At 39.2% G+C, this 25094-nt stretch overlaps 1 protein-coding gene across 1 annotated transcript in view; it reads right to left on the bottom strand.

The window, feature by feature from the left end:
- Nucleotides 1–25094, bottom strand: part of TSG101 (tumor susceptibility 101) — a 49092-nt gene that overhangs the window by 3597 nt on the left and 20401 nt on the right. The window contains exons 7-9 of the mRNA XM_077818305.1: nucleotides 24236–24330; nucleotides 4479–4681; nucleotides 1253–1492 (exon numbers count right to left, since the gene is read on the bottom strand). Coding sequence (XP_077674431.1) covers nucleotides 1253–1492; nucleotides 4479–4681; nucleotides 24236–24330 — 538 coding nt within the window. The remainder of the gene's footprint in view (nucleotides 1–1252; nucleotides 1493–4478; nucleotides 4682–24235; nucleotides 24331–25094) is intronic.

Here is a 25094-nt window from a genome sequence, read left to right as displayed (position 1 = left end):
TTAAAGGCATACCAAGGCATACCAATTTAGTGTGCCTTTACACCATTGGAAAGCAGAGAGATACTAAAAAAGAGAAGTGACTTCAGTAAACTATTTCCTAGACACAGGCCACCCCAAGTATGCAACTGGCTCCGCATAGGTGGACCCCTGCATCCTTCACAACTTCACCCCACCCTTCCTAACTTAGTAACTTTCTGTGACATACATCACTGCCTTTGCTCTGCCAATGTCCCACGCCCTTACTGCCCACCTGTCAGCTTCTCTTGTAAAAAGCCTCCAGGCTTTCTCCCACATGCACCTTGTCTTCCTGCAAATGCCTCCCTTAAGAGACACCTCTGCTGTAATGCCTATAAAACCCAGCCTGATAACCACAGCTAAACAGGTGACAAGCTGCGACTGTCCTCTTCCCCTTCTTTCCCTTTTCTATACCCCACCTATAAAAATAGATCACTGCCACATTTAGCTAATAAGCTGTGTCAAATCTTCACCATACTCATAAATAAACAAATCCATAGGCAGGCAGTGGTAATGAGCGGATTCTCTTTTACAGAAGTGGCTTCTGTGTATCTTTTTGTCTGTCCATACATACGGTTTGCTTGCCTCGGAATCAGACAACCTGCAATAGCCAACTGAAGTCAATGCCTAAAACAGCGTTTTTCATTCTGTCCTCTTACTCATCTTTCAGTATCTGGCTATGTCTTGATCCAAAGCCACTCAAGCATTTGAAACTCTGCTTGGAATAGAAAAATCTGATGTAAGGAAGAAAAAGATGAACATGGTGGAGCATTAGGCTATGGGAAATGAGTTGGTGGTCTGCGTTCATTTCTGTATCCACACTACCACAAACTTAGTTAGCTGTTTCAGCAAAGCCACCAAGGATAGAATGAGGGTAGAGACTGACTAACTGCTCACCTTTACACTTAGTTTCTCCACAATCAGGGTGAAGGTACAGTGATAAAGCAAGGTGGGCACACTGCCCTGCCACCATTACACCTGGCCTAGTAACACAGGTCTTTCGTCTACAATGCTGTTAACTAGGGACTTTTCACAACCACGGACATTCCTTTTATTAACTGAAGTTCTCTTTTTAAAAAATGCAGATGTTTTTTAAACCTACTGGTTCCCCTTTGGCAAAAAAACCAACAACCCAGCAACACAATCTCGGGACAGACACACAGGAATTTTCAGCGCCAAAACGTTAGTCAAATACGTAACTTTCAATGCACATTCAAAAGTGTCTTGCGAAACCTACCTTTAGAAAGACATCTAGGTCAATAACCCCACGTCTCAATGCTTCTCCCAAGTAAAAGATGGTGTCTTCAATGGCATTTTCCTCTGCATATAAGTTCAGGATCTGTTTGTAAAGTGGTGCTGTTGGAATGATAACTTCATCTATGTCATTATTTTCGGACTGATTTTCCATTTTCTCCAGTGCAGAACTAAGTTCTTCATCTTTCTTCTTCAGAAGTTCAATGTTCTTATCGACTTCAGCCTAAAAAAAATATTTAAAATACTTGCTCTGTTAAAGTTCTTGAGATCCAGATGACCTCTTAAATTTTACTTTGATATGCATTTGACTAGATAAAATAATTCTGAGAACTCTAGCTGGCTCTCAGTTTCTTTGCTCACTTGTATCAGGGTTTTACTATGGTAAATCCTATCACCACGTAGATTCTAGATATTTCCTCTAATGTAAAACTGAATGCTATTTTAAAATGTATAAATAGGAATAAGAGTGAGGTACTTATTTTATACTATTCTGGCTATGGTTATGCCATGATTGATTTGCCAGTAGTCTGGCTGTTTCCCACTATCTATCACAGAGGTGGCTAACATTTCAGTGTTGTACATACTGTATCACATTTGTGACTGCCTATGGTCTCCTTTGGGATGAAAAGTGATATATAAATGAAAAATTATGGAAGACCTGATAGCAACCCCCTCGTTAAGACTGTGTTTGATTCATACTTAAATAGGACAGAAATTCCTCCATTTTGCACTTTAATGATTGAATTTAGTTTACAATTTTCGTACAATAATCCTTCAGAGGACAACTGAATTTTTCATATACTTTTTAAAGTTAATATATTAACTATTACAAAGAAAACACTGAAAAATGCTCCTTCCTTTCTGTAATTTTGTCCTGCTTTCCTCACTTTTTCTTAGGTCCCTCTAGTTAAAGAAGCAAAATCCCCACAAGTTTCAAAATAGGGATTACACATATATCTGGATAATATCTTGGACATAAGATACTTTTGATCTTGTAAAGTTAACCCACAATAATAGTTATCCCCCTTCATTCAAGACAACCTACCGTTAAGTTTTGCCAAGATTAGCCTATAATTGTCCAGTTCTAACAGCTACTCCCATTCTCCAGTGCTGCAAGGCTGTCTTGCAGACTCATTGGCTCTGGCTCAACACAGAGACCCTGTGGAGCCAGATGGCAAGCAGGGGTTTGGGAAGGTGATGGCTCCAGGGGAAGAGATGTAGTTCAGAAGCCATGAGAGGATGAGCAAAAATGTGGGAGGCCAGAGTGAGTGCTGCGTATGGAAGCATAATGAGATATTAGCAAGTTCTGATGACTAGTTTAACAGGGATATTTGGGCATGAGGGATGGAAGAGGCGTTTTGTTGTGGGGGATGGGGGCCCTTGGCTTGAGGGTCCAGGGCTATGCAGGGAGACTGAGGTAGGGAGGGAGTCCAGTGCCTCTATGCCATGGCACTGGAGACTGAAGTGCTCCCCAGCGCCGTTGCCACAGTGCACCAAAGAGCTGACACAGTGGCAAGGATTGGGAACGAACTGTTTCTGTGCTGAGGCACTGGGACACGAATGGCTCCTTTTGGTGCTGCTGCGCAGCTTCCTGCTATACCAAGGCAGCAGTACCAAGAGAAGCCTCTGATGTGCACAAGTCTCAATGCAGGGCCCTGTCCCCCACCAGACAGCTCAAATCCCCTCCCCTCCTGAAACTCCTGTTCAATCTCCCGCAGTGCACCAGGGACGAGCACCACAGACAGTTGAAGGAAGGTGAGCAGCCACACACAGTGAGGGGCATAGTGTGAGCGAGGTTCAGAGCACAAGAAGAGCCATACTGGGTCAGACCAAGGGTCCATCTAGCTCAGTACCCTGTCTTCCGACAGCAGCCAATGCCTGGTGCTTCAAAGGGAGTGAACAGAACAGGCAACTGAGTGATCCATCCCCTGTTGTGCACTCCCAGCTTCTGGCAGTCAAAGACTAGGCACACACAGAGCATGTGGTTGCATATCTTGGTGAATAGCCATCGATGGACCTATCCTTCATGAACTTACTGAATTCTTCTTTGATCCCACTTGTACTTTTGGCCTTCACAACATCACTAGCAATGAGTTCCATAGTTGACTGTGCATTGTGTGAAGAAGTACTTCCTTTTGTTTGTTTTAAACTTGCTGCCTATTCGTTTCATTGGGTGGCCCCTGCTTCTTGTGTTATGTGAAGGAGTAAATAACACTTCCTTACTCACTTTCTCCACACCAGCCATGATTTTATAGACTCCCCTTAATTGTCACTTTTCCAAGCAGCGAAGTCCCAGGTTTTTTAATCTTTCCTCACACAGAAGCTGTCCCATACTCCTAATCATTTTTGTTGCCCATCTCTGTACCTTTTCCAATTCTAACGTATCTTTTTGAGATGGGGCAACCAGAACGGTATGCAGTATTCCAGGTGTGGGTGTACCATGGATTTTTATAGTGGCATTATGATATTTTTCTGTCTTTTCTATCCTTTTCCTAATGGTTCTTAACACTATTAGCTTTTTTGACTGCTGCCATACATTGAGTGGATGTTTTCAGAGAACTATCCACAATGACTCCATGAGCTCTTTCTTGCATGGTAACAACTAATTTAGATTCCACCATTTTGTATGTATAGTTGGGATTATATGTTCCAATGCACATTACTTTGCATTTATTAACATTGAACGTGATCTGCCATTTTATTGCCCAGTCACCCAGTTTTGTGAAATCCCTTTGTAACTCTTCACAGTCGGCTTTGGACTTAACTATCTGGAAAAATTTTGTCTCATCTAAAATTTTGCCACCTCACTGTGTACCCCTTTTTCCATATCATTTATGTGGGGGAAGAGAGGGGACATAGGATCAGAGAGATGGAGGCAGAAAGTTATACACATCCCTACATCAGCATCATCTTCAGGAGTACGTATCCTTCAATAAAATGTATTACAGTTTCCCTACTGCTAAATAAAATGATAAAGTGGATATTCTGGACAGTGAGTTGAATAGTCTTAACTCCATTTCCATCTACTTTCCTTGCTCGCGCTCTCTCTCACACACACACCCCTCAACTAAAGAAAGGGGACACATTTTAAAACTGACATACTGGAAGCCTGGGAATATCCATTATACTCAAAACAGACTGTACACATACACGGTTCACTTCACTACTGAAAATCAAGACACATGGCATTGCTTTCTCAATCAGCTTACCACTTCGTGGTCTAAGCGAGTTACCATCTCTTCCAGCTTTTGGTGACCTTTTTTCAGGTCCTCTTCTGTCCGCTTCAAGGCATTGAGCTCAGCTTGTGCACGATCCATTTCCTCTTTCATCCGCCATCTCAGTTTATCACTCACTGCTGAAATGAGAGACGCTCGAATGGTATCCTCGCTGATGGTACCATCTCTGCTGGGACCTGCAGAATAGAATTCACAGGCATAAAATTATCTCTCACTCTTTTGGACAGCTTTGTTACAGGGCCATTTGACAGAAAGTGGTTAAATCCCTGCACCTAGCTTTAAGAATATGAGATAGGAACATAAAATGAATTTTTCCGTGTTAGTTAATTTTCAGAAGCAATGCAGAGGCCACAATGAAATGCAGAAAACCATACATGAATTAAATTTAAAGGTGTATCCATGCACTCAGCACACATTAAAATCTGACCGTGCTTTCAACCCTAATTTTAAAAAGGGGCTGCCCATCTCATCACCAAGAAGTGCAGTTGAGATCCACAAACAGTTAGTTTCAGTCTCTAACAGAAGGCTGAATTTATGGCAAACTCCAGAGGAGCTTAGTATAAAAGATAACATTCAAATATGTAACTATTATGATTGTTTAACAGCTGGCCTATGAATGTAAATTGGTCTTCAGATACTCTGTAGTTTGAAACTTTCTACCAACAAGGATGGATAAACCTAGTAAACAGCCAGAAGTAAATGGATACACCCCACATGTGATATTTTAAACTTAATTCTGAACAACACAGCAGATGCTTTTCTATCGGAATATAACCTTTGATTGGTGCTTTCAACACTGAAATAAGGGGGAAAGACTGAATGAGCAATAACAGAATCACATCCAAGACAAATGCTGGTTTATTTTTGATACCTTAAATTATACACAGATCATTTCTTGAAACCTTTACGATTCTGTATCAGTACTTTTAAATTTCCTATATCTGATTACATAGTAGATTCTCATCTCATTCGAATATAAATCCAAAAGTAACATTTCATTTATGCACAAAAATGTTCCCAATTGAAAAGTCTCTTTCCTTATAGGTAGGTAAAAAGCAGTCCTTAAAACATTATAGTCACAAACTCCCAAAGTGCTTTCTAATCTGCAATTTTCCCCATTGTCTTCATGCAGATTAGACGGTCTTGCACATGTCCTTTTGATTTAACATGGAACCTTTATACATACAAATTCTCACACTTGATTTAACTCAAATATTATTTCCATTAACACTACTAAAAATGTTTTCTTAAATATTTGTATGCCTTTAGCACCAATTATTCATGTCACACTAACATCAAAACCAACAAAAATTAGTAATAGCACTTTAGTATGAAAATTGTATTTTACCTTAAACATCAACTCAAAGTGCCCCACAGCTTTCATACGCAGCCATCCATCCTTTTTCTTTCTCCCTTGATCTTTAAAATTAAAACTCTTCTTTTTGAATTACAATCTTTTCCTGGTTACTAGTCTTTTTTTTTTTTTCTTTAAGATGATCTGTGTATGAGTAACCTATTTGGGTGACAGTGAGCATCCATAAAAGACATCATGACATTGGTGTGATCGGTCCATTCCCAAATTCAGCTGTTTTTATAATCTCGGGTCCACTGAACAACAAAGTAAACTGTTGTAAATTTCTGGCTACTCTTCCTAAAGTCTCTGGGGCTGCTTTGTTCTATCAGTTGCTGTTTTATTCACTGGTTAGGGTATCCAGTTCCACAATGTCCCTTTGGAACACAGTCTCTGGTCCAAGTCTCTCCTTCGAGTTTCCTCAGATTTCACTTTCTGGTTTCGTCATCTCTTGTGAGGACATGACTATTTATTTTCTGTAGTGATATATTCATTTTTCAGGAGTTTTGCATCCCACCTTCCATATTTCTTTACTTGTTCTAGTGGCTAAATTTGACTGAAGGCAGGTGCACACAAGCTTCTTTACTTCAAAACTTGACCGTCAGGTACTGATTCATTCTTTCTCCTCCAGATGATGGAAAAGTCCAGTATCACTCTTAGACTTGTTTAAGTTTCCTGTTCTCTACTGAAGCGAGTTTCTTACGAAGTTAAAATTAACAGTCCAACATAACATTCACCATGTTCACAGCTCCTCTGCCAAGAGTCTCTCCTCTTCTCTCTAAAAACGTATAGCTGAGCACATTTAAGGAAGACTGGGTAACTACCAACCAGAGTATTCCCTCTGCATAATGAACTACATGTCAGTTAAAACTCTTTGATCGATTCTTAACACGCACAGGCATATACACACTTTTCACAAAAGTCTGCACAGCACTGAGTTTTAAAAGTTTTCACAGTTCATTTTGTTGATCACTCAAGTATACATCTGAACCAAACTTCCCAAACATTGGCTATATTTAGTTTTTCAAATGTCTTAAAAGAAAGCTCTTGAAAATGAAAAAAACTTAATAAAGCAATAATGATTGAGACAGTGTGTTTCTTTGGGATTACTGACCAATTGGGAGAGAAGTTGAGGCACATTTTAACCCATTGACCTTAGAGGTCAATCTCTAGGAAATGCCCTGCATTCACATCATTGCTGTTATTTTATTTGTATTCTTTTCATTAACAATGTTTGTAAACTTAAGCACAAACATATCACAATAGAGAAAAGCAAAAGCATAACTATATACAATTGTTTGGATTTGAATATAGTGCAAGACAAAAGTTTGTATGTTGCTCCTTCATATTCACCCCAAGCAAAAAGATCAGAACTATTTAAAGTAAATTCTAGAAAGCTACAAAGGGATAGTAAGAGTCAAAACAACAACAAGCAAGAACAAGATCCATAGTCTATGGGATATAAAATAAGCAGTAGCCTTTCATAAACTATTAAGTTACTCAGACATACAGAAGAAGAGGTACAATAGTTGCCTATTTACATAATGTAAAAAAGGATTAAATCTTTCTATAAAATGTGAATATATAGCTTGAAGTTTATACTGTATTCATTCAAAAGTTGCTATAATTGGAAAAGGATGAAAACAACTGGGCCTGGGATGTTACCTTTCTAACTGCAGGCAACAAATGTAAGATATTGCATTAATGCTAGGACCCAAGATTAGACTATTGTTTTCTGTTATTACTGAATGCAATTTGTGTGTGGGGGGAGGGGAATTGTCCAAGATTTCCTTTACACCCTACAGAAATGTTGAGCATATGATGTACTTGCATTGCGCAACTGCCTTTCCAGACAATTAATGCTTAGTACGTGTTCCAGATTGTAGGAAAGCTTCCAGTCATCTTAATTAAAAATATAGCTGATTAAAAAAGCCTGTGTTAATTCAGGATTTTGTTATTTAATAATCTTATGGAAGGACTGCTGCTCAGTCATAAGAAAAATTCATTTTCCAACTTCAGAAGACTCTACGAAAATGGGAAATACAAAATGTCAGTAGATCTTAGATGAGCGTATTTTGCAAACAACAACCCCCAAAACCCTCAAAATCGAAAAACATCATATGAAGCACAACTGTACTTTTCATAGTTTCCTCTCATTTAAGTCACAAAAATGAGATGTTGACTGGCCTATCTTGCGTATTTGCAAACAAACATATATGTGAACCTAGAAACATGGCATTTGCTGAGGACTGATTACTGGATGGGGTTAAGGGCCTAAAGTTTTCTCTGAGGTCCTACTCTTCCCAATTGATTTCATGATTATTACCATCATTCAGCCAAAAATGTGGGGGGAAAGCCTTGCATCACAGAGGATGCATTTTTAGCTACAACTCTCCTTTGAAAAGCAGCAACTCTTAATTAACTGTTGTATATCAGGAGTAATGTTAATCTTATATTTCAGTAGACTAAGAATATGTAGCAGTGTTATAATAAGAAGTAACCATTCAGGGTCACACTAGGTATCTAACATTAGGCATTTACTTATAATAAAATTACTTAATATCTAGGGAAAGTTTTCAGAAGTTTTTCTCCTGGCTAAATTATTTTATCTGGCTTTAGCGGATAACCACGTTTGCTTTATTCACCCATTTAGAGCGATAAAGTTAGCCAACTGTAAGAAGATTCTGTATAAGTGAATTATACAATTAACTTCTATTGTAATTCAGTTAAAGCAGCCTAATTAATCTGGGCAAACAAAAGAATATGGCTAGCTGCAGCTTGGCTGCAGTTACTCGAACTCAGGGGTGGCCAACCTGTGGCTCCAGAGTCACATGTGGCTCTTCAGAAGTTAATACGCGGCTCCTTGTACCGGCACCGACTCCGGGGCTGAAGCTACAGGCGCCAACTTTCCAATGTGCCGGGGGGTGCTCACTGCTCAGCCCCTGGCTCTGCCACAGGCCCTGCTCCCACTCCACCCCTTCCCGCCCTCTCCCTTGAGCCTGCCATGCCCTCACTCCTCCCCCTCCCGAGCCTCCTGCACGCCACAAAACAGCTGATCGGGAGGTGCGGGGAGGGAGGGAGAGGCACTGATTGGCAGGAGGGACTGGGAACAGGGGGAAGCGGATGGGGGGCTACTGACGTATTACTGTGGCTCTTTGGCAATGTACTTCGGTAAATTCCAGCTCCTTCTCAGGCTCAGGTTGGCCACCCCTGCTCTAACTCAAAGGTTTCACCTGGTACATAAAATGTAAGAAACATTTATAGACTCCTACAGATTACTGGGTAAGTACACTCAATTAGATCCAAAACCAATTTCCATATACTCTGCAAAAAGGTTAGATGGTATTACGTAAAAGATATTTTCCTTTGTAACAAACTTGTAAGTGCTATGTAATAATCATGATAATTAACTTGGGATGAATAATCAACGTTGTTACTATTAAACAATATAAAATGAGATTACCACAGTAAAGTGGTTACTAGGTATGTGTGACCTGTAATTTACAGTTACTAAGCAAATACTATTTTCACATGGGATTCAATACTAGCAAGTGAGAGAGAAAAAAAGTAAACAATCATGTAAATCAACTCTCTGCCAAGATTTTCTTAGTCACTTTCTTTGAACGTAACATTAAATGCATTAGCCTTTAGGTGGATTAACAGAATTTTTTCTGCAGATCACACTTTCAGAGCAAGTAGCTATATGTCCTCTGCTAGACTAATTAATGTACATATTAAAAAGATAAAGTAAACCTTTCAATTTGTTGCAGAAAAATGTTGCATGTACACAATGCAGAAAACTTCAGTCTCTCCAATTTCATGTTGATATCCCTGCACTGAAAAAGTAATCATTCCAGTCTCCATTACAAATCACTTTAACTGTTATCTATTAAAGAATAATACACAGCTTTGCAATTTCTCTTATACTTCTGGTTTACACGTAATTACTTTGAGATACACTAAATCTCAACTGCAGCAACAGGAATCACTGTAGTAACCTGCGTGACCGGACTGTGCAACCTTTATATGGCTGAACTTTGTATAGTTTTGAAGCCCTGTTGCTGCAAGGGAAACTTCAGAAAAGAGAAAACACCCAAGGAAGCCATTTACACAGGAATAAAGTCAAGTTGTCAAAATACAGACGTTGTCATAACATCACGCATATCATACTCTCAGTGTATAGCCAAACCAAAATCTCTCAAAATTACGCACATCACAAAGCGGAAAGAGTTTTATGAATTAGGCTAACTCCCTCAAGAGTCACATACCTCTAAAGACTAAAACTGAGAATATGTTTGGGAAAAAAAGTTATATCTTCAAGATCACTTCCTTTACTTTTTCACTACGGGCCTCTTGACTGATGACTGTATATCCTTTCAGATTCAGTCAAGGGATTCCCATATCATCTGAAATTCATCTCAGGATAGCAGTGCAAGGCACATAACTCTCCCTCCTCAGCATTCCCTGCCCTACTGGCCAAACTGACCGAGTAACTAAGACCTAAAATTAAGCCTACTTTTCCAACACAGTGGTCCAGAGGGGAAAACACTCTTTTGAGCCCACAAACCGTAAGAAAAACAATTAAATCTAGAGTAAATCAAACCATAAGAAAAATATTAGTAATTTTAATTTGGGGTTAGTGCATATCAAGTTACACCAAAGAAGTTACTGGATTAGCCAACTATAAAATAATTCTTAAATAAGTAAAAGGTGAACAGACTGCAAAAATTTCCATACTAAAATGTCTCAGAAAATTTATTCCTAATTAAGTGTGCAACACTTTCAATCCTGAATACTTTGTTGTACAGTAACTGCCCCACTCAGTATTTCCTTACAGACATTTATTTTTAAAGGCAGAAGTGAAGAGAACACGCGTTCTCTGTGGATGGGCCTAAACTCTGGAATTCATTCTCAACTGTTCTGACAGAGCCAAGATTGCTGACCTTGAAGGCACACAGCAAAGCCCATCTCAAGTTTCAGGCTTTTGCCTAAGGAAAGGGTAGATACATCTGTGGTAGTTTCTTTGAAATTTGATCTATTTTGTATAAACAGTAATTTTTAAAAATTAAATGTGTGATTGTAGACATGTAATTAAATACATTTTGGGAATCAAAACATAAAAAGTATAACAGAGAGAGGACTGGGAGAACAAAGAATGCCTGAACTGAAAGGAAAGGAACTGACCCACTATAACATTTCCAGGTGTTTGAGGAAGAACTGGAGCCCAGGATCCTGGACCTACACTGGCAGCACAAAACAGCCACAATGCCATCTAAACGGATTGGTGAAGGATTCTTCCAACATATATATTGGTATGTATATTGGAGAAGGATTCTTCCAACATCCCCCACTGACGTGGAGTCACTGTGGAGTGTCCAACGTCACACATCCCCAGCCTCTGCTGCAGTAGGTGTGGGTCAGGGAAAAGGGGGAGTAGCCAGGGTATATCTATGCCCCAGAGATCCCCAGCTGCCAGAATAACTGATTAGGGTCACAAGCAGCTAAGACATAAATTAGAGCAGTCTTAAGGCTGTTCTAATGTATAAGAGGGAATAGCCTGGTCCCTGACTGACCTCAGGTTCAGAGGAGTTGTAAAGGTGACACAAAACCAACTTTATCCCCAAGCTGTAACGATGGCTAAGTGCATCCTCTTGATTAACACATTAAATTAATCAAAATGTTCCAAACAAAGTTTTACAAGCAACTAAATGGGCTTTCTCTCATACCAGTTTCTAATCTTGACTCTTTCTCAGAAGCCTAAACCCCCATACAAAACATCGAATTCTTCCAGTCAAGAATGCCATTATACTTTATGCAAATCAGCATGCAGGCTGTGTAGCAACAGGAGCACGATACAATTATCTGATCTACTTTATGAGCAAATCCTTTTTCTAAATAATCAGTCTTTGATCTAGTACTTTGCGCAGAACCTTTTAAAATCAGTACACTCGAACCTTTATTTCATTTGTCAGCATCTCAGATGTAATAAAATCATCAAGGTAGTGCACATCTTTGTTGCGCAACAGAACAGATCTGTTTCTGAACACATCATGGGTTCAGACTTATTTATTTTTAAAATAGTTGGGTTTTTATAGCATTGTTTTCCTTGAAACTGTTTTGGCTATCTTCTCTGCGATAGCCTATGACAGTACCAGAAGAAAGTTTAAAAGCAGAAAATAGACCACACAATCACAAGCTAATAGTCAATGGGCCGATACTTCAAGCAAAGACTTCTGCTGTCAACCATGTACTCCAGATAACACAAGAACAGGAAAGACTGACCAGATGCAAGATCAAATCTAATCTGAGATTTTGAACTCTGAAATCAAGAGCATCAGAAAATACTCTAAGATGAGTATATGCAGGTATTATTTACATCAGGAACCAAATATATTTTTCACATCGGATTTTGCAGTGCTATAAAGCTGTCTATGTTAACTCCAAATAAGAAGAGACCTGGGTTTAGACCAGCATTGATCTCTACAGCTTCTGTGTCTTAAAGTTACAGATTAATATCCGGAATGTTGCAGGTAAAGGCAATGCCACAAGTAATGGGCCAAGAACACCTACTCTGCACCACACTGAATATACCTTGGCCAAGAACTCAGTGTATCGCTTACCTTTTTGATGCACAAAAGAGTTTTATAAGAGAATAACTATAAAAGAAAGAGTCCTCTTCTGGGATGCATATATTATTTAAACTTTTCCAAAAGGTTAAGACTGAGCTGCTATATCTGAAAATAATAAAGATCTACTCTAAAAATGATATGAACTATTAAAATTTAAGCCAACAGAAATTGGAAGGCTGTTACTACAGACTCTAGCCTTAACAGTGTATGTATTAGCTATGCTTTAAATCAGTATTTGCATCTTTGTGCCTGTGTTAGCTAGATTCATTTGGTTTATGACAATACATCTTCCATAACTATACTCTAGCACACTTACTTTGAACTTTCTGGTTTTTCTAGTAAAAAGAATGCTATTTTAAAGCAGAATTTACAAGTACTCTGCTGTTACTAATCAGTAAATTTCTGGGGGCGTAAATCAAGTTTACCTAAATTATTAGGTATTGGAAATTGTTTGTTTTTAGAATGTTTCCGAAGGGTTACTCCATGAAAGTCTACATGGAATTTAGGAGCTCTTCATTCGTCTATGTTGGGCTTAGAAACTATACATTAGGCCTCTGCTCGTCTCCCATTCTACTTGCTATCCCTGCTCCCACAGATCTTAGAAGCTATATTCCAAAGCCCGTGACTCTCCCCTCATCCTTTCCTTTCTCCTGCTCCCAACACAAAGGCTTCTCCCATCCAGTTATTTCAAAGCCTGAAGCCACCCAGTTGAAACAAGGATAATAGCAAAAAAAAAAAAACAACTCATCCAATACCTATATTATCAACTCACCAAACTCTGCTAAATGAGCCAAAGGTACACACCCTCATCCAGGTCAACAGAATAAAGATGAATCAGGTGTTTTTAAGCCAAGTCATTTTTAGTCACAACAAGCAACAAACAAGAATGTAGAAAACTTTTCAAGAAGTAAAAACTTCTCCTCAATGAGTCACCTTATCTACCCCATAAATACTAGAAAGATGTACGGCATATTGTGATAAATCTGTTTTACAATCCCACACGTTCAGAAAGTTGTTTAAAACTACTGAAAAACGTACCTTAAAAATCTATCATCAATATTTCTGATCATTAATTTTTCATGATAGAAAAATTGTAACAAAGCAATGCCAGCTTTATATTTTTCACCAAGTAGAAATGGACTCATTTAGCATGTGTTGCATGTTAATGGTTCTATGCAGGATATGCAGCGCAAAGTTCTAAACCTAATGGCACCTATTCAGAGCCAGTAGGCATTACTGTTTTATATATAAAATTTATACAAGCGTCTTGTACAATTCATCTATTAATAGACTAAATACCCCTCACGTAGAAGCTGATTGATAGATTATTAAAAAGATGATGTCTGGTTCATAAAAATGTATATACAATACATTTCATTTAGGTGTCACTTCTAGCTTATGTCACTCAGGCACTTTACTGGTCAATAAAGACATCTACAATATTTTGTTAAAAGTTGTAAACACCTATCACATGTGGCAATGAAAGTATGTGAAATGGCACATAAACCAAAAGGAATTTCTCAAGGATGCTTCAATGCTGAGGAGACAAGACTAGCACTTTCTACAGGAACACCATAGAGGGGAACCAAACCCTTTAATTTACAGTAACTGAATATAAATCTTATTATTTACTGAAGTAATGCGTTATATACATTGTTTTATTATATTGCAAAGATTTTACCATCACTTTTATATGAAATTATTTGTGAGGTAAGGGATGGGCAGAAGGGGAAAAGAGAAAGCAGTGGGTTATGGTAGCCAGGAGAGGTTTAAACATTCTTAGCCCTGTAAAGTTTCCCAAAGGAACAAGAGAGTATACTCACTACCAGACAACTGTAATTATGAGAAGAAGTGAATTGTAACCATTCAGACACTCAGATCATGAATGTAAGAGTTCACAAGATTCTAGTCACTCCTTTTAAATATAATATACATTTATAAAGCAAAACCAAAGTCAGTGATCAATACTAGCTGTTTTCTGAAATCCCTTATTTAGGACACTTTTGTACAAGACATTTTAATAATAAACCAGGAGGGAAATATTAGGGAAGACATCTTAATCTTAAAAATGGAAATTCAGATGACAAAAAAAGTTAATGAAACAGGAAATGGTGGATTTCTACTAACTCCTTGCACATGTAAGGTTTCATTTTGAAATAATCTCAATGTGGCTCCTTACAGAGCATGAACCCTTAGCATTTTCTGTCACTTCCATAATTAGCCCAGCTTTGGGAAGATTTTTATGGCACATAGCCATTAATCCCTAGGAGCACTCAGACACTTAACCTTTACTACGCAGAGTCTGGTTTCACAAGTGACCTTACAGCAACTTCACACCCGTAACAGAATCAGAAGGATAATGAATGGGACAAGACTGAAAAAAACTGCTTTGAAGAAACTGAAATTAAGGTCACTAATCAAAAAGCCTATTTAAATGTCACGGTATAACAAATAAAATGCTGTACACTTGATCCCTAATGACATACTGTGTGTTATGCTTATAAGTGTGACCTAACAGGACACTTTAATAGTCCTTCATCTCTACAAGCCACAACACTGTAGCAGCAAGAAACAAACATTTTTATGTAAAAAATTAAGATCCGCAGTTGAGAAGAATACCAGTTCCTTCCTAAAAATGACTTGGGACTACTTACTTGAGAGACCACCTCTGTTCCCCTGCCATTTGGCACAACTGTCCCCTCCAGCCTGTGAGAATGTGCTGAGTTGAGTGCTGCTTTGGATGATATCCCAGCCAAGAGGGGGAAACAGGAGGAGTTTAGCAGGGAGGAGCAGGCTACGCTCCCTGCCCTGGCAGCTGTGTTCCAAACAGAGCTGCAGCCTGATCCCTCCTTAGAGAAGGTGAGGGCTGTTGTGGCCAGTCCAAGTTCTGAAAGCCCTCTTATCTGAGGAATGCAGGGAGAGATTCCCATGGAATAAGCAACTCCTTTACAGGGAATGGTTTCCCCCAGGGAAGACAGAGACTTGGAGTACCAGGAGACAGTTAGTGGTGTCCCAGAAGTATCACCTTAAGACGTTAAACTTCTCCGATGACGTCCCTTTTTCAGGACATGGGGAGATCCAGCACACAAAACACAGGCTGTTGCATAATTTTTACTGGCCTAGAGTTTTTGAGACAGTCAAAGAATACTCAAAACATGTGATTCCTACCAGAAGTGTAAAAAGCTCAAGAAAGTGTAAAGCAGTCAAGAGGCCACTACGATAACAGAGGAACCTTTTTTGAGGCTGACCATGGATACTGTGGGACCCCGTAGTAAGACTGACACCATCAGCTCAGGATTAAACAAAGACTGTGAATGGCTAGCCAACTACAAAAGTAGTTTCTTCTCCCTTGGTGGGCACACCTTAACTGCTAGAAGAGGGCCTTATTCTCCCTGATTGAATTAACCTCGTTATCCCTAGCCTGATTCTTGCTTGCATATTTATACCTGCCTCTGGAAATTTCCACTACATGCATCCGACAAAGTGGGTATTCACCCACGAAAGCTTATGCTCCAATACGTCAGTTAGTTAGGACTCTTTGCCGCTTTTCCAGACTGGAAAGAAATTCATACTAGGGGTGATAGATTATGCTACTTGCTATCCTGCAGGACTGCAACTCTGCCCTCTGCAGAGGCAGGCACAGATGCTGATGCTCTCTTGTCAATTTTCAGCAAGATGGGCTTCCCCCCCAGCAAGTTCCTCAGGGACTCATTTTCATATCAACCCTTCAGAAGGGCTTATGGGAGAAACATGGGGTCAGACACTTGTGGGCCTCTGCATATCACCCTCAAGCCAAAGGACTGGTGGAAAGATTTAATAGGACACTTAAAATGATGCTAAAAACTTTTGTAGAACAGCAATCGCATGATTGGGACAAGTGTTTACTGTATCTACTGTCTGCCTATAGAGAAATTCACTAAGAAACCGGTTTTCCCCTTTTGCACTGCTCTTTGGAAGGAGGGTGTGGAACCATAGAACCAAGTGAGGGATGAGTGGGAGCTTAAGACCTCTCCTGAGGGGGAAGCAGTAGAGTATATATTGTCCTTCAGGGAAAGGCTCACAGAACTCCTGGATTTTGCTTAGGAGAACCTAGTTAAAGCCTAAGAGAGAGAGAGACTGTATGGTATGACCACAAGGCACAGGCCAGGTCACATGGAACAGGGAATAAAGTTATGGCACTCATTCCAAAGTGGCAGAATAAACTCCAAGCTGCCTGGAAGGGGCCCTTTAAAATCATCAAGCAGCTCAGTGAGATAAATCATGTTGTCAAGCTGGTCTAAGGCAGGATGCATGCAAGTGATCTGACAGCTCAAAAAATCCTACCTCATGAAATGGTGATACATGTACATCTACAAGTAACCAATGTAAGTAGTTGTCAGTTTATACATAATCAAACATGCAATAAATCAAGCAAGCATAACATTATTCCCATCTCTACTGGCATGAAACAGGCAGATTAACGGTGTATCTACTCAAACTTAACTATAGTGCAGCTGGCACTCCACTATAAAACAGATGCTACGTAGCGAGTCTGAAAACAGAGCCTTAAAGTGAAGTGCTTTTCCAGCCATAACTATAATGCAGTTAGTACACTGCAATGAAGAGCAAAAATCAAGTGTGATTACTTTGAAGAGCAATGTGAACTAAACTTCTGAACCCTGCCAAGAAATATGATAAGATGGAGGGGAGGGCTCAAGGAACCTTTCCTGCCGTGGCAAGTCTTGCACAAGTATCAGGGCAATCTCAGTTCCCAGGCTTGGGGAAGCTAAGGGATTGTTCCTTCCCTGCACCCTTGAGAGTGCTTATGGCTCCCGAGAAGGTGGAAGTCAATGCAACACCCCCTCTTTGCCATGTACTCCAATGGGGAACTTCCCCTTCCTCCCATTTATGCTTATCCCCAAGTAGAAAAAAACATTGTTCCATTGGGGTGGGCCATGTGGGCCACAGGCTGGGAGAGGAAAAGTGGTCATATCATCCTGTTGTATAGTACACCCTCTGCACTCCTCCCTCTCTGCACCAAGAAGAAACTCTGCATGCCTGAGGCACAATCCCTTCCTAAGCTCTCCCTAGGATGGGACAGCAATGCACTCTCCCCTGCTAGGGTTTGTGGCTAAATGCCAGAATCTAGCTAGAAGGATGCTGTTATGAAGAAACTATTTGATCACCCTTGGATTGAAACATCTCCCAAGCAACAAAGGCTAATGCAAATCAAATGCAAAACTGCAAATACATGTTCAGCATGTACATGTCAGCAAATTTCCAATGATTATCTTCTAGCCCCAGATCAGCTTCAAGGGTACAAATTTACGCAAATAATATATCAGAAAACAGATACACTTGTTGAGACAACTACATATTTTCATTAACATGAACAGAAAACTCAGACCACCTATTTTTGATAAAACCAATGAAAATAAGAACAGATGCTAAAGAACCTAATCCCAACAATCAATATATTTGCACCATCTTTTGAGATATTGTCTCCGTTGATTAGATAAAAGGATTACTTACCTACAGACCAGAACAGGAACTCCAACAGAATTCTGCAAACTAAAACAGACCCTGTAGAAGATGTTTACATGCACCGTGTGCATACAAGCACTCGCAGGCAAACTTGAGCAAAAACACCCAACAAGACAATGGTTTCTGCAAACCAATCTCAGTAACTCCAAGAATACCACCAAATGGAGAGAATACGAAAGAAATCTTGACAACATACATTCACCACTGCTATCGCTTAACAGCAAACAACAACATTTACAATTAATGCTATGCACCTTAAGTACTATATTTTGACCAAAGGTTGAAAGATACAAACCAACAGATACTCAACCGCAGTGATTACTAAATACTGACTATCTGCCTTAACAAGAACTATAGCAACAAAGTCATACTCAGTCACAAATACGTGTTGATCAGGCTGAACTATCTGTATTATGAGCTATTGTCTTTTTTTTTTTTTTTAACGTCTTAACTGAGGTATTTAACTTTGATGTGCATTTAAACTTTTTGAAATATACAAACTAAGTTAGAAACTGTTATGAAAATATTTTTAGTATGTTTTAGTACCGAGTAACAGTTCAACAGGCTGGAGTTAATAGCCACAAAGGCACTTTATCTCAAAAACGAATTGGTAAACTCACATCCTTCCATGTCATGTGTTCATTAAAACACCACAAGATGACTAAAAAGTAAAGGCTACAACTTTATTTGTAAAACACAATCACCAAGTTATACAAATTAAATGCATCAATCATCAACATCGTTCAACATCAAAAAGGTATAAATATGACTGTAGACCTCGCCAGAGTGTAGGTAATTTCCATCGGGGAACATTCTATTTTCCAAGGGTAGGGTGCAACACGTACCCATGCCATATGTGCTGGAAGTGCTTCTAAGTCCTTGATATGTACATATTGAGCAGAACCTTTCCCAGTGCGTGAGGGAGTCAGCCCCAGTTCCTCTAAAGGCTACAAATTTTCCCTGTACAGCAGGGAAACCTTCAGAGGTATTCAAGAACAGAGATTAATACTCAAATAAATCTTTTCCAATATCCCTACTGCAAGCTTCACCAAACTAACTTTTAGCCTGCACAGTGTCCTATATTCTATTACTTTTGCCTTAGAGTCCTGTAAACAGACTTTGGTGTTTTCTACTAAACTGCGGCTTCCTAATTCCTCCTCCAAAAAGTTGGCGAGGCTGGGAATTTGAGTAATGTAAGACCAGAATAGTGGAGAATAAACACTCCTCCACTCCTAGTACTCACCTCTCCCCTGCCTCTGACAAGTGTCCTTTTGCAGGCAATTCCCTGCATAACCAGTATCTTTCTGGATGAAGACTTGATTAAAGAGAAAATTGGGAGAAGGGGCACCTGGTAAGGTTAAAGCAATTCCTTTCTCAAGTCCTGTCATAAAGGGATTTCCAAATGCAAATTGCTGCATCAAGGAGCTATCAAAATACTGACAGGAGTCTTCATTTAAGAAAATAAAATGGGTTCCTTGACCAAAACTACTTTAAATACAAATTAACAAATGTTATGTAACACATATCTGAGACAGGAGAGAAGATGGAGATTTTTGAAATATTAAAATTCTTTTCTACAAAATTTAATTTTTTAAATCTTAACTATATAGAATAATATATTTGCTAATACGTTTCACAATATTTTGTTTTGTAGTAGCTCAGCACTCCCAACTAACAAAAATAAATTTTAGTGCTGGTTGGCTATATGCAAAAAATAAATTGTAAACCAGGCCCAAACCTTTTTCCCTACAACAAACATATAAATATACTGCAACAATTACTGGAAGGAAAATGCTGCAGTTTTCTACATGATCGCTAAATTAAAGAGACACTGTCAAGCAGTTTATAGCAATTTCAAGACAGAAAAAACCTGAGTTTCAAGTGAATCAGTCAGGCAGTTTCAAAGAAGAAGAAAATCCACAATATAAGAAAGTTTTAAACGGCTTCAATTCTGAAGAAGCAAAATAAAAGCAAGAATGTTTCTTACTGTTTTGGAGTATCAGACACTTTTGCCAGGGCTACACTGCAAACATCAAAGATATTGGGCGCAAGCACAAAATTGTTAATTTTATGCTTTGTTAGAAAGAGGAAAACTGCTGGAAAGATGGAAAAGGACAAAACTGGTAAAGAAAGAATCTGTTTTCAACCATCTTTAAAAGAACCAAAAATACTATACTTTAACAAATTCAAGTCTATAAAAACAGTTGGTTATTTTAAAAGGACATTATGTCAAGAGTCTATACCTTCACAGCAACAAGACTGAACTTCTACAGTAACTGTCATCTGAACTGTCAAATGCCCCTCTGAGGTAATTATTATGTATTTTACAGACAGGTAAACAGAGGCATGGAGAAGTTAACTGACTTATTTCCATAATAAAATAGTGGCAGAACTGGGAATAGAACCCAGAAGTCTCAACTCACAGCGTCCTGCTCTGTCAGACAACCTACCTTCCGATTTTACATTTTTTTAAAGTTGCATATTGTGTCAGAAAATGTCATCGTGAATATGTCCCTACAGTTTGTATTACTGTATCTCTAATAATGAAATGCTTCAAAAAGTTCACTTATTATACCTTAGGTCCTACCACAAAGCTACCTACTACTGAATGATTTTGCACACAGAAGATAGTGTATTAAAAAAAGGGGTAAAAACTATTTGGCAGTGTCCCTTTAAACAAATTACATAAATTAATCATATGAAGCTCAAAATAAAATGTTAAATAGACCTTGCAGAACAACAAAGTTTAGCGTCTGGGAATAACATTTCATTTTAATAGTGGGGTAACAAATATTGTGTGCCACAAACACTATTATCAATCTCCGAAATGTATTCAGCAATCAGTACTGTTTCTCCCCCATGAGCGATGGCAACTCCAAACACTACCAAAGTATCCCCATATCATTGGGAATCCTCCTATAGTGTATTCCCTACCCCTGGTGAGGTTCCTACGTCAAAACATGGCCAATAACGTCAAACTTCCTCCAAAGTCATATCAAAGTCTCCAAAACACTCAGTAAATCCAGGTTGAAGACATCAGTACCACTTTGAGATAAGAGAACACCATCTAGATGGAATAAACCCGGAGACTCTGGTACAAGGGAATCGTGTCGGATCACACACCCTCCAATAAACTTCATAAAGTTGCCAATTTCCCTATTGACTTTTTTTCTGTTCTTATCCATGAATCTATAGGTCTCTTCTTGGTTCCATGCCTTTCGGGGCACAATGTTTGACCAGACCAGAATGACATTCTTGAATGTGTGCTTGATAAATCCTAAATCTTTCTTAATTCGGATTATAAGATCCACAAATTTTGTTGTCCCCAGATCATTTCCTCCCAGGTGTATCACCAGCACATCAGGATCTGGCAGACGCCTTCGTGCATGAAACAGAGTGGGTATTAACTGATCCCACATCATGCCGCTCTTTCCTATCCAGTGCAATTTGGCATCCTCCACTCGAATGCCCAGCTGTGGACCAAAGCTTCTTACGAGTGCCCGTTTTTCTGCCCAGAAAACATACGAATGACCACAAATCCATACCTGCTTCTGCTTTCTTCTGGCATCTGCTATTAAGAGAACACAAACAAATATTAATGCTTTCGTCTGGACTCCACCTTTATAAATTGTATGTGGCCTAACAGCCCCTCAACTCCCTTAAACGTGGCTCACTCTGCCATACTCCATACTTTGGAAAAGCCAAGACCACAAGTGAGGCACATGCATAAATCCTAAATGTGTCATATTCAACCATAATCTGGGAGACCAAGTCTTCTTCCAGTGTCTGTTTAGACAAACGTGTCCCCTCACGTACATGAAGAAAAATTTACCTTCCTTCAGACGTCTTTGCTGGTAATTAGTGCCTGTACTGGATATAAAAATCTACAGAAGGCAATCCATGTTCATGTCCCTTTGGAATGGTCCCACAATGGCAAATATATATTCTTTGTCTCCTATCGTGATGAAGGTCCTGAAATACACTAGGTCAGAGGTTCTCAAACTGTGCTCCGTGGACCACGAGTGGTCCGCAAGCTCCATTCAGGTGGTCCGTGGATAGTTCCCTCTAAGATGCGCGCCTGGGTGGCCGCACATGAAAGAATGAAGGGCCACCCACCTAATTAGTGGAGCCGTGCAGGCATGGCTCCACTAATTAGGTGCCTGGACCCTGGAGAAGACGCACATGTAAGGTGAGGTGGTGGCCTTGGAGGGGACTAAGGGGTAGGTGGGAGGGGGCAGCAGGGTGAGAAGAGGGGGTGGTGGGGGAATTTGAGATGTGCAGGGCTGCGGCAGCCAGAGAAAGAGGCGACTTTCCCCAGCTCCAGGGCTGCGGCTGCTGGGGAGAAACGGCCCTCCTTCCCAGCCCAAACTCAGGGGCTGCTGCGGCGGGGGAGAGAGGGCACATCCACTGCATTAGAAAAGTAAAACTACAGAGATGAAAATATGAGTTGTGTGCTTTTATTTGTAGAACAAAAAAAGTTAATAATTAAGTTTTTTTTAATATAGCACTTTTATCCAAAGCGCTTTACAATAGTTAGTTAATGGTACAAACAACATTTGGAAAGATCATTAAGTGGTCCGCCGAGACCCTCAGCAATTTTCAAGTGGTCTGCGAAAAAAAAAAGTTTGAGAACCACTGCACTAGGTCTTGCCAGAGCTTGAGAACTTCACAGACCTACTCAACCCCAAAAGACCCTCCACCCCAACCATCAGAATAAATGCTAGCTTCATTGTTATTTTGGGAATACTGTTGCAAACTTTCCCCACAACTAACAGGGGTCCCAAAACAACAGATGTAAGGAGACCACTCCTATTAGACGGCTGTCTTTTTCATGCAACTCATCCCCTCTTGCTAATCTATGAGACTAATATCAAATACTGGAAGTCACCCAGCTTTTCAAAGAATAGTAGTCCAGACAGCTGAGGAAGTACAAACATATAAGCATAAGAGCCAGCCTCCTGGGTACTGCTGCTCAAAAGGTTCAGTGCAAGAAAAGACGATCAAATAGCCCGTGCATTAAACCCCATGCCGACTTGTACATATCAACCCAACTCCCATCTCTCTCTTCATTCATTTGGCTGGTGGACTGCATTATCTTCAGTTGCCACATCATCCCATAGTTTCTGAGTCTCCTGGTAACCAAAGTGAGTGCTTTTGGTGCTGCCAATACAGTCTGGCATTTAAAGTGGCAATTGCTATAGCCACTTCAGAGGCCAGCAATACTGCAACAAGGACGTAGACTGGCATATGGTGCCTTCGGAAAGAGATACAGTTTGAGCCCTCCATTTAAATGAAATATGCCCCCCTCCTCCCAGGATAGCACTGCTGATTCTCAAAAAGTAGGACTCAAAAACACCACAGTCCCAATCCTTCACCATGACTCATAGTTCCCAAAACAAAGTGAAGACCACAAAAGATTTTACAGTGCAAACAAATATACATCTTGTGTTGCAAGAAAATAAAGTCAACTGCTTACCCTGAGTTGTCAGATTAGATTTACATTTTCCTCAGGTCCCTCATTCAAACCAGTTTCAAGATATAATTTTGTTTGCCCAATACATAATTAATATACAAGGGATATAATAAAAGATACTGCATTTCTAAATAAGAAAGAGCACATACACACTTAAAACTTGTTTGTGTTTTCTTGTTTTTACTTATGGTACTTATTTTGCAGGAGACAAAGGCTGTAAACATATTATAAGTGATTGCTACTTCACACACAATGTTTGGAAGGAACTGCTATCAAACTAGAGTTATAGCTCTGTATCTCCACTTACTAGATGGTTCTCTTGGATCAAATCAAATGAATCCAACAGATAACTAAAATAAGGACAACAGTTTTTTAAAACAAACAAACAAATACACAGAGCAGTGCACGTGCAATAAAAATGTCACAATTTATCAAATGGGGAAAGAAAAATGTAGGGTGGTTATATGCATTGTGCTTCAGAAAGTCCACAAATCAGAGACTATGGATAGAAGGAAGACAATTTACCAAGTTCCTGACTGGAGGAAACAAAACACAATGGATATTTTTCAATACATGTTAAATGGTATCTCTGCTTAAAAGTTCAGGTTTTTAACTACCATACAAGTACAATGCAATTTATGTCTGTGTTTCATAAATGTGATATTCCCCCCCCCCCCCCCCCCCGGTCTACTTACGTCTGGCACCTTCGCTTTCTCTAGAACTCAGAAAGAGAGATACTTTCAAAGTTACTCACCAACAGTAGTCACAGGAGGCTGAGAAGTGTAGTGCTGACCACTTGTTGTCGCTGGAAACGGACCACCAGGTGGATAAGGGTAGCCCGGGTAGCCACTTGGTAAAGAAAGTTATATTAACGTTACGCAAGAAATTGCAGAACATCCACGTACATCAACTTTACATTAAGTTTTCCAGTGCTAAACTTTTGATTCCAAAACTTTTTACAAAGTTATCATACTAAAAGAAAGAGCAAGTTTCCTTTTCAAATATAATAAGCCACTTTTACAAGTAAAGGTACTAAACTAATTCAAACTACAGGCCAGTAAAGACTTTACTTTCTTCTTCTTCTTCACAGGATACGCTACTAATATACCTTAAAGATGTTTTTCACAATTTCTTGTATAATTTAAAATGATATCATTATACTTTTGTCTCTGACAAGTTATTTGCAGGTCAAATGTTCTGAATGTTTCAAGTTTCCTTCAATTTGATTAATTTATTTTACCATCCCGAAGAACCACTTGGAACCATAAATATTTAAAGAGAAAGTATTTACATACTAAATTGTATTAGAGTTTTGATTGGCACAATGATAGTAAGTAACTGTTGTACAGCTGTTAAACTAACTTTTTATTTTGTTTTTTGTTGTGTAAAAAGCAAGTGTTAAAAGTTTATTTATCATCATGTAATAAAAATATTAGAGTAAGGTAAAAAGTCTTCTGTCACAGTACCATTAAAAATTTTTGTGGAAGGAGAGGGAGAGAATAAATATACAGATATTAACAACAAATTCATTCATCAAGGCAGTTGACATTTAATCTGTCTTCATTTATCCTCAAAATTGAAACTAACTATCATCATGGGAAGTGTAAATCTTA

Source organism: Eretmochelys imbricata, chromosome 6, assembly GCF_965152235.1.
Source record: "Eretmochelys imbricata isolate rEreImb1 chromosome 6, rEreImb1.hap1, whole genome shotgun sequence".
Lineage (NCBI taxonomy): Eukaryota > Metazoa > Chordata > Testudines > Cheloniidae > Eretmochelys > Eretmochelys imbricata.
Note: the sequence above shows the minus strand (reverse complement) of the source record. Positions and strands in the feature narration are given on the sequence as shown.